This window comes from Malania oleifera, chromosome 13, assembly GCF_029873635.1.
Source record: "Malania oleifera isolate guangnan ecotype guangnan chromosome 13, ASM2987363v1, whole genome shotgun sequence".
NCBI classification, from domain to species: domain Eukaryota; kingdom Viridiplantae; phylum Streptophyta; class Magnoliopsida; order Santalales; family Ximeniaceae; genus Malania; species Malania oleifera.
The window spans coordinates 45,144,787-45,154,866 of record NC_080429.1 but is presented as its reverse complement, the minus strand read 5'-3'; the positions used below and the strand labels follow the sequence as shown (position 1 = coordinate 45,154,866).

The window sequence follows — 10,080 nt, the reverse complement described above, 5'->3', positions numbered from 1 at the left end:
AAGCAAATTCCTAGCACATTATGGCATCAGGTGCACCCTGTAATAGCATCAATACCTTAAAGGTATCTAGGTGATAAACTGGGTCAATTGAGCCTTCATACCTTTCAAAAGTTGGCATTTTGAGCTTGCTGGGCAGCAAGACCTCCATTACTTCTTTGGTGAACAGTGGGTCTGATGACTTTAACGAAGTCTCTCCATAAGAGGGGTTGGTTCGGCCCTCTTTTATCATTCTTTCTATCTAATTTATCTTTGTACTCTCTCCTCTAGGTCATTTGATCATTGCTCATTAACTCCTACGCTTTTCGTGTCCTCCACCTTCTTTTTGGGGTTGGTTTTTCCATTACTCTCCTTCAGGTCTTCTATTTTCTTAAATGAATCGGGATCAGCCCGCTGGTGATGGGGGACAAGTTCTCCTTGATTCTTTTTCTATAAGAGTAAGATGAACATGTTCTCCATTTTCTTCTAGGAGGCTACCATATCTTCCATTCTCCTTTGGAAGATAAGGAATTCTTCCCTTGTCACCCCCAGGCGATCTCCAGGCATAGAGTGAATGGACTAAGGTGATTGATTGCCCGCAGTAGGATCAGACATGGAATTAGTGGTTGCAGCGATGATTCGAGGATCAAGGGTCAGAAGTAGGATGAGCACCTCTCAAAAGCATTCCCACAAACAGCACCAACTTTTGCGAGATGAAAAGTTTAAGAACTTCCGGTGGACCTTCCGATCTCGATCCCCTGAAAATGACATAAAAAGAAGCAAGGCTTGGAGGACCCAGGATGTACTCCAAGGGGTCACTCCGATGCCTATGTAAGGGATTGCTCTAGAGAGGTAGCAAGCAACAATAAAGATGGGTTAAGAATGAGATACCTTAGCCTCTTCTCCAAGTCCCTATTTATAGTGACGAGAGTTGACCCCGAGGGTGTAATGTCATTTATTGGCGAATTATGGTGCAGACATGAATCGCTCTGGTCTTTATGAAGTCAATGTCAATTACTCTGTCTGAGCAACAGTCTTTGAGTGACAATGACCCTTATCGTTGTTGTGCTTTAAGCTCCTTTATGGCAGACGGGCTCCTTTGACCTTGGTATATTTAGGGTATATCAAGTAGGATTTTCTTGTGCTATTATTTAAGCAGTAAAGAGAAGTCTTGCCCTCACCTTAATTTTAGTGTGGCTTTTCATCAAGTCACACATTTTGAGCAAAGGGAAGTCCAAACTACTTTAGATCTTGACTATGAATTCCATGGTGCAAGGTACTCATCTTATGCATTCTAATCGATTGTTTCATGTTCATGTTCCTATAATTAGTTTTGGAAAATTCATTGTTATTATTTAGAATATATTTTTCACAATCCCAATGTAAAAATTGTAAAATGCCCTTAAAGAATACTATAATGATACCATGCCTTCTTCACATATATATATATATATATATATATATATATATACATACATATATATATATATATATGTGTGTGTGTGTGTGTGTGTTATCATATCAGACCCCACTTTCATTGTATATGGAACTGATTTTGGATTATAAACCTTCTATTGCTTATGCTTTTCAACACTTTTTTTAGCATTTTTTTAGGAAGGAATATGTAGAAGTGATGTTAGTAATGTTGGATTACAAAATTTGTACAACTAATAAATTTTAGTATTCCACCACTTTTCAAGTTTTAGCAAATTATCATATTTATTGAATGGAAACATGAAAATAGTGTTTGAGAACATGAATTTCAGACCTTAGATTTAAATTTTGGTTGGATTTAAACAAATTTCAATACAATTTTATATTACATCTAATTCAAATCCAATGCAATTCAAAATTTAAGGCCTCTCCAAACATGGAGTTATTATTTTTTGAATTTTTGGTTGCATATAATTTTCAACAATTTTTTAATGACTAGGCAATATTTACGCGCGCGCGTGTGTGTGTGTGCGTGCGCGCATGCGCACGTGTGTGCATGTGTGCGTGTCACGAGCTAAGCTTGTTCAGGGCATTATGCTTCCCTGTGACCACTTGTCTCGTGTGCATGGGATAGGTTTCCATCATGTAAATACTAGTGTACGGTTATTTTCTACTAGTGGTGTTTTTGTATGCCAAATAAGGTGGTATGACTCCTTGGTCACTTTGATGTTTCCTAGTACTAAAGTGGGAATGGCCTAGAAAACTCTTTAGGGGAGGGTGAGTGTTCATCAGTCTTTGTCAAACTCACTAGCTTTTGTCAACATGTTTAGCCTACTTTCCTCCCTCACTAAATACACGATGTCAACGGAGGTGTTGTTAATGAATTACGTAGTTTCAATGTTTACTACTTATGTGTTACTAATTTCATGATTGCTTATTGTTTTCACTGCCATTTGATTGAATGCTAATAAAAGTGTTTCGTGGATGAATGTTGGTAAACGATAGGCTAGCTAGTTAAACAAGAGTACTTTAGCCCAAGGCTCCGTTGCTGTGAGAATAGTCGGACTGTGACACTTGGTATTAAAGCCCAAGGCTCAGTTGCTACGAGAATTCAGTTACCTTCGTTGTGGGATTTGGAAAGCTTTGGTAAGTGACCATGGCACCAAACAATGCTGAGAGGATCAGCATGCTGGAAGCACAGGTTGAGGCAACAACCAATACTATGGCCGCGGAGGTGGCCTAGATGTCTACGGCCTAAATGAGAGAACTTGTTGATGAAGTGATGGGACCACAAAAATATCAAGAAGGTTTGATAGGCAACATGTCAAGGGACTTTTGCCACACAGTTGAAACATTGCAGCTGTGGATGGCTAATATGGATGCAAAGGTGAATCTAATGGTTCTTGCTATGGGGAACTCCAACACTTCGGGAGTTAGCAAGACCACAGTGCTAGAACCCAGGACGTATAAGGGTACCCATGATGCCAAGGAGTTAAAGAACTTCTTGTTTGATGAGGAGCAGTACTTTCGCGCTGTGAGGATGGCCTCAGAACAGGCAAAAGTAGATACTGCAACCATGCACTTGGTTGGTGACGCTAAATTGTGGTGGCGTACCAAGTACAAAGAAATTGAAAATGGAAGTTGTGTAATCAATAGTTGGGCAAACTTGAAGAGAGAGCTGAAGGCCCAATTCTTTCCTGAGAATGTTGAATATAATGTAAGGGAAAAAATAAGAGATCTTAAGCATACGAGGCTAATCAGAGAATATGTGAAACAATTTTTTGCTTTGATGTTGGATATTCGGGATATGTTCGAGAAGGACAAGTTGTTTAATTTTCTAGAGTGGATGAAACCATGGGCAAGAACTGAACTTCAGAGGTAAAGAGTTCAAGACTAGTCTGCTGCAAAAGGTGTTGTGGAATGCTTGACTAACTACACTAGTGATGATACCGCTTTGTCCAAATGGTTTAGCGAAAAGGGAAACAATGGGTAGTCTTTCAAGAAAGGCAAACCTAAGAGTGGGAGAGCTGACTCTAAATCATCAACCTTAAAGGAAGTTTCGTCGTCTCAAGGAATCAACATACCCGATGAAAAGAGAAAGAGTTAAATTTCATGCTACTTGTGTAGAGGACCTCATAAAGTGAGTGAGTGTCAACACAAGGGATTACTCAATGCTTTACAAGCTTCCACTTCAAGACAAGTGGTGCAAAGCGAGGAGGAAGAGGACGATGCCCCCAAGGTGGGTTCAGTGTGGCTGGTGAGCGCATTGGAAAAGCAAGCAAAAGCACCAAAAGTTACACGAGCAAAAGGGTTAATGTTTGTAGACTTGAGGATAAATAGGAAGAGTACCCGCAGTATGGTGGATACGAGAGCTACTCATAATTTTGTTTCACAATTGGAAGCATGGAGACTCAACTTATCCTTAAAGAAGGATACAGGATGCATGAAAGCAGTTAATTTTATAGTCCGACTGATGAGAATCTACAAGCACCATTAAAGGATCCATTGCAAGTTCCAGATGGACCAATCACAAGGTCAAGAGTTAAGAAGATCAAGGAAGCAATGTAAGGTTGGTGCAATCCATTACAACGTGGGACGACATAGCCTAGTGTTTAGCGTAGACTTTTTATTTCAATAAGTATAGGCATGTGGGCCTATTTTATGTTTATTAGTTATAGGTGTTTAGGGTTACGTTATTTGAATTTGAATTTAAATTTGAATTTGATTTTGATTTTGAATTTGAATTTAAATTTAATTGGAGAAGTTTATAAATAGACTTGTAGTCACATTCTACAAAAAAGGACATTGAATAAAAATGTGAGGTTTTGTTTCTTTTATTGGTTCTTCAGAGAACTTGTGAACTTATCAAGGATTTCTTTCTTGTGGCGTTCAAATTTTATACCTTTGGTTCGTGATTTAATTATAATCATTGGCTCAAGGTTTGTTACTTTATACCTTTGGTTCATGATTAAGTTATAATCATTGGGTCAGGGTTTGTTACTTTATACTTTCGATTCACATTTCATTTATAAACGTTGGGTCGGAGTTTCCTATCAAAAATATGAATTTTAGCTTTCTTGGTCAAGCATTCCAACATTGTTTGCTGGGTCTCAACGCGTGTCGATTATTATAAAACATTGGGGTGTTCCCCAAGTTATTATTTGTGACTGAGACTTAATGTTCACTGTCAACTTCTTAACAGAATTTTTCAGGATATTCAGGTCACATCTTGACATCTCTTTGAGTTATCACCAACAAACAGACAAAAAAATAAAGAGATTCAGAGAGCTACTAGAAGAGTATTTGCGCCATTTTGTCAATGACAACCAGGAGAATGGCGTGTAACTACTTGATGTGGCTCTGCTCAGTGGCAATTCCCAAAGGAGCTCAACAACCAACAAGAGCCCTTTTGAGCTTTTTACAGGCCAACAAACATTGTTACCTCACACAGGGGGCAAGCCGTACAAACGAAAAAAGTCCCAGACGTACATCTTCACTAGAGAATGGAGACATAATGCAGAGTTTTCACAAGCCTATCTGGAGAAAGCTTCTAAGCATATGAAGAAGTGGGCAAATCAGGGGAGAAGACCGCATCTTCATGTCAGCTTCCTCAAGCCATTTAACGCCAACACCAATGACCTGAGCAAAAGTTAGTCCAACAGAGCAGAGTTGAAGATAGTGCAACTTGACAGACATGAAGTTGAAGAGATCCTTGCAAACAGAAAGTTCATATCCTCAAGGAAGAAGCGGCAGAAGTTCCTAGTGAAGTAGAAATGCCTTAATGACAAATAAATTAGTTGGATTTTTGCAAAAGATATGAAACCATTCATGGACAAAGTTGACGTGTACCTAGTGCCAAAGTCTACGAGGATGTCGACTGTATAAGTGGGAGAGAATGTCATAAGTTAAACTTGTTCAGGGCATTATGCTTGCCTATAACCGCTTGTCTCATGTGCTTGGGATGGGTTTCCATCATTTAAATACTATTGTAAGGTTATTTTCTACTAGTAGTGTTTTTGTATGCCAAATAAGGCAGTATAACTCCTCGGTCACTTTAATGTTTCCTAGTGTTAGAGTGGGAATGACCTAGAAAACTCTTTAGGGGAGGGTGAGTGTTCATCAGTCATTGTAAAACTCACTAACTTTTGTCAACGTGTTTAGCCTACTTTCCTCCCTCGCTAAACACACAATGTCAACGGATGTGTTGTTATTGAATTACGTAGTTTCAATGTTTACTGCTTATGTGCCACTACTTACATGATTGTTTACTGTTTCCGCTACCATTTGATTAAATGCTAATGAAAGTATTTCGTGGATGAATGTTGGTAAATGATAGGTTGGCTAGTTAAGCAAGAATGCTTTAGCTAGCACCGCACGACCCTTTCACAATGGTGTGAAAATAATCGAACCGTGACAACGTGCGCGTGTGTGTACAAGACATGATTTGAAATTAAATTTCACATACTAAAATTCATAGTGAATACTAAGTTGATCCAAGTAATAGATTTGGATTTCTAAAAGAAACCATTTTTGTTCTATAGTCTAGCGAAACCCCAAATTTAAAATTATATAGAAATCCAAGTAAATTTCAAATCCATGCATCTAAAAATGCTAGTTGATGTATTTTAATGATTTTTTTTGGAAGTTTAAGGTAAAAAAATATGCAATTGAAAAAAAATATTTAAGTGTTTATGCGGTAACTTTTATTTTCACATCCATGTGAATTTCAACCTTTGAGGTGTCAGATCTATTCTTGTGTCTATTCTGAACATAAGATGCAAATTTGGGACACAAGGTTGTCTAGGTATAATTAACAAATTTGTTGCTTGGTAAATATAAAAAATTGACACCGTGTAACTCGACAACAATATTCTGGTTTTCACTTAAAACAAAATCAAACAAAAAATAAATACGTAAATACATATGCATGCAACAAAAAATGCTACAGCTTGTCTCTTTTCCATGGCAGCTAATCAGCCATAATAAGCCATCAAGTTGGCGCTGTCTCAGGACGTACTGCGTACTGCAAATAAAAACACAAGAAGAACTAAGGAGAAAGTGGCCGGCCAGGGACACGGATCCGATATGTAGAGGCAGAGGCACAGATCGAGATGGAAGACGGAAGCCATTCTTTTTCAATGCTCCATGAGAGATCTCCCGAACCTCAACCTCAGCTTCCACGACAAGCTGGCGGATGGAAAGCAATAAAATACATCTTGGGTACGTACGTGCGTAACACAATTCATTTATAATTTGCAGGAATGTTTTGATTGTTGTATGTTTTGTTTGATTTGTTTTTGTTTTGGTTTTGATTTTGTTTCTGGTTTGTGTTTTGGGTTCAAAGGGAATGAGTCGTTCGAGAAATTGGCGTCGATGAGTTTGATAGCCAACCTGACGGTGTATCTGAACACACAATACAACATGGGCGGTATGCTTTTGGTTAATGTGGTGAATATTTGGTCCGGCTGCTCCAACATCGCGCCGTTGGCCGGCGCCTTCATCTCCGACACTTACCTGGGCAGATTCCAGACTCTCCTATTTGGCTCCATAGCCTCTTTCCTGGTAGAATTCTTCAATTGTTGATCAAAATCTCGTGAATTTTGTGTAGTATATTTATTCGCATGCTTTTAATTTGCAAAATGAATTATTCGAAGGTTTTTTTCCTAAGAAAAAGTTTCCTGCATTTTCTCACAAACACAGCTCGAGTTAAAACCCATGACCTGGTCAATTGATGCAGTAAAGCTAGAAGGGTCTTTTTTTTTAACTGTCTTAATGATTTGCACCTGAATTTGATCCATAATATGCGGAAAATTTGTTTTCAAAAGGAAGACAAATCAACTTGAACCAACATGAACTTGAGAAGAGGCAAATGGGCCATTTTTTGGAATTTGTGTTTTGTCTTTGTTCTGTTTTTGTTCTTGATTTTAAGCTTTTAATAGCATAGAGTTGTGAAAAATTGCATGTGAAATTCATGCAGATTGTAAGACCCATTATTCAGAATTTAAAGGATCAAAATGTCAAAACCTCAAATTGGGTATATGATGAGAACAATGTTGATTTGTTAATAGGGCATGGGGATTGTTACTCTCACTGCAGGGATACCTCAACTAAGACCCCCAATTTGCACTGCGCAATCTCTTTGCCTTCAGCCCCAAATCTGGCAACTCGGCATTCTCTTTGCTGGTCTCGGATTGCTAGCAGTGGGGGCTGGTGGCATTCGACCCTGCAACATCGCCTTTGGTGCCGATCAACTCGACACCACAACTGAAAAGGGAAAGAAACAGCTTGAGAGCTTCTTCAATTGGTGGTATTTCTCCTTTACGATCATGCTGTTGATAGCCCTCACTGGTGTGGTTTTTGTCCAAAACAATATCAGCTGGGTTTTGGGTTTCGCTATTCCAACTGCTTGCCTTTTCATGTCAATACTCATTTTCTTGCTTGGCAAACAAACCTACATCTGCAAAGTTCCACAAGGAAGCATATTTGTAGACATGGCAAAGGTGATCGTAGCTGCCTATCGTAAAAGTGGACCAACCCTCGTGCCAGCTGCGAGTTGCTACGAGCCTCGGTTATACAATTCCCAATTTCAAGAAGATCAATGTAGCGGATCCAAGCTTGCCCGTACCGAAAGGTTCAAGTGGCTGGACAAGGCTGCCTTGATCACTGATCCGAGCCAACTAGACCCCCAAGGAAAGCCCGAGGATGGATGGAGACTCTGCAGTGTACAACAAGTGGAACAGCTCAAGTGCTTCCTAGGAATTGTGCCAGTTTGGTTATCCGGAATTGCTTGTTTCATCGTCATGGACCAGCAAAACACTTATGGAATCCTTCAGGCAATTCAAATGAACAAATCAATTGGACCCCATTTCAGTATCCCCCCGGCTTGGATGAACCTCACATCGATGATCGCGCTTTCAACATGGATTTTAATCTACGAGCGGGTGTACATTCCTTTAACCAAAAAGACGAAGAAAGACAAGAGGAACCTGCGATTGTCAATGCAGGCACGGATTAAGATCGGCATTGTGATGTCCATTTTGTGCATGTTGGTGGCTGGGGTTGTCGAGAAAAGGAGGCGAGACTCAGCTTTAAGACTTCAATCCTTCGTCTCACCCTTAAGCGTTGCGCTGCTGCTTCCACAACTTGTTTTATCAGGGCTAACCGAAGCATTTGCTGCAGTTGCAATAATGGAATTCTTGAGTACACAAATGCCTGAAAGCATGAGGACTATTGCCGGGGCAATCTTCTTCCTCAGCCTGTCCGTTGCCAGCTACCTGAGCTCCGTTCTTGCATCAATTATACGGGGATTAAGTGGGACGAATGGGCGATCGGCATGGGTGGGCGATCGGGACCTCAACAACGGGAGGCTCGAGTACTACTACTACACCATTGCTGCTTTTGGAGTGCTCAATTTCCTGTACTTCAATTTCTTTGCAAGCCGTGATTTGTTAAGCAGAAGTGTGGAGGTAGAAGAAAAGGTGAGTGGGAGAACTGATCAAGACAAGGAAGAGGGCATGGATATGACAAAAAGTTGACTGTAAATGAGGCTATTATTCCTTTATGGTGTTGATCATGTGCTAATATACATTTATCTAATTCTCTGCTATTATGCAAGTTTCACTGTAATGCAAATTTTCCTCATTTAAAATTATCTTTCGAGATTCAAATTGATATTGGGCTAATATTTTCAAAGCAAAAATTGAACGAGAAAAATTTTCAGGGCAGAGTTCAACTCTCATAGTTTGGGTTTCTCTCAATTAGCTATTGATATTGGGCTAATATGTTCAAAGCAAAAATTGAATGAGAAAAATTGTCAGGGCAGATTTCAGCTCTCATAGTTTGGGTTTTTGTCAATTAGCTTTTATAGATCCATCATCTAATGCTTTTTACAAGTATTCTTATTCTTTCCTATTTTCGTCCAACCAAAAAAGTTCATGCACAATAAATAAACAAGGATTATATATCATATAGTATCAAACACTTACATTATATTTGGTTTGTAGTATCAATGTAGTATCTATTGGATCATAAGAAATTTTGAATGGAAAAAATTAAGAAATCAAATAATAAATTTGATTTCCTTTCATTCGATTCCACTCCATTCTTCTATACAAAACATAGAGTTAATTATTCTTAATGAAGATTTTACTAAATTTCAATTTCTAATAAATTCAAAATAAGAACAAAAACAAAATGAAAAAAAAAAAATAGTTGTTCCAAATTTACTAACGATTTTTCCGAAAACTACCTTTTAAAGACATACTATTTTTGACTTTTGAACCTTTTTATTAAAAATTGTGACAGTATCACATGATTAATATACTTGTAAGAGAGAGATAGAGTGCATGAGAGGAATCGAATCTTTATGACTTTTAAAGGACATCGTAATAGTTAAAATTCGTTATTTTAATATTGCAGTCTAAGTTTGATTTTGAGAGTTGGAAGGGGTATGGGACTACTTCCCGTATTATATAACCTAACTCCAATGTGAGTCTTCAATAAACCAAAAATAAAAAAATTAAAATAAAAGGAAAAAATTATATTATTATAAAAAGTTGTTTCTACCATAGTGCTCCTTTGACTACATAGTGCTCCTTCACTGCATAACCTAATGGATTTTAGGTTAAAAATTATATTATTATAAAGAGTTGTTTCTACCATTAATGTGTA

At 38.3% G+C, this 10,080-nt stretch overlaps 1 protein-coding gene across 1 annotated transcript; it reads left to right on the top strand.

The window, feature by feature from the left end:
* The first annotated feature begins 6,413 nt into the window (after window positions 1–6,413).
* LOC131146815 (protein NRT1/ PTR FAMILY 2.8) lies at window positions 6,414–9,077 on the top strand. The gene is made up of 3 exons (XM_058096608.1): window positions 6,414–6,630; window positions 6,755–6,972; window positions 7,479–9,077. The coding sequence occupies exons 1-3, from the start codon at window positions 6,522–6,524 to the stop codon at window positions 8,943–8,945; spliced, it is 1,794 nt and encodes a 597-aa protein (XP_057952591.1). The 5' UTR covers window positions 6,414–6,521; the 3' UTR covers window positions 8,946–9,077.
* Window positions 9,078–10,080: the final 1,003 nt, after the last annotated feature.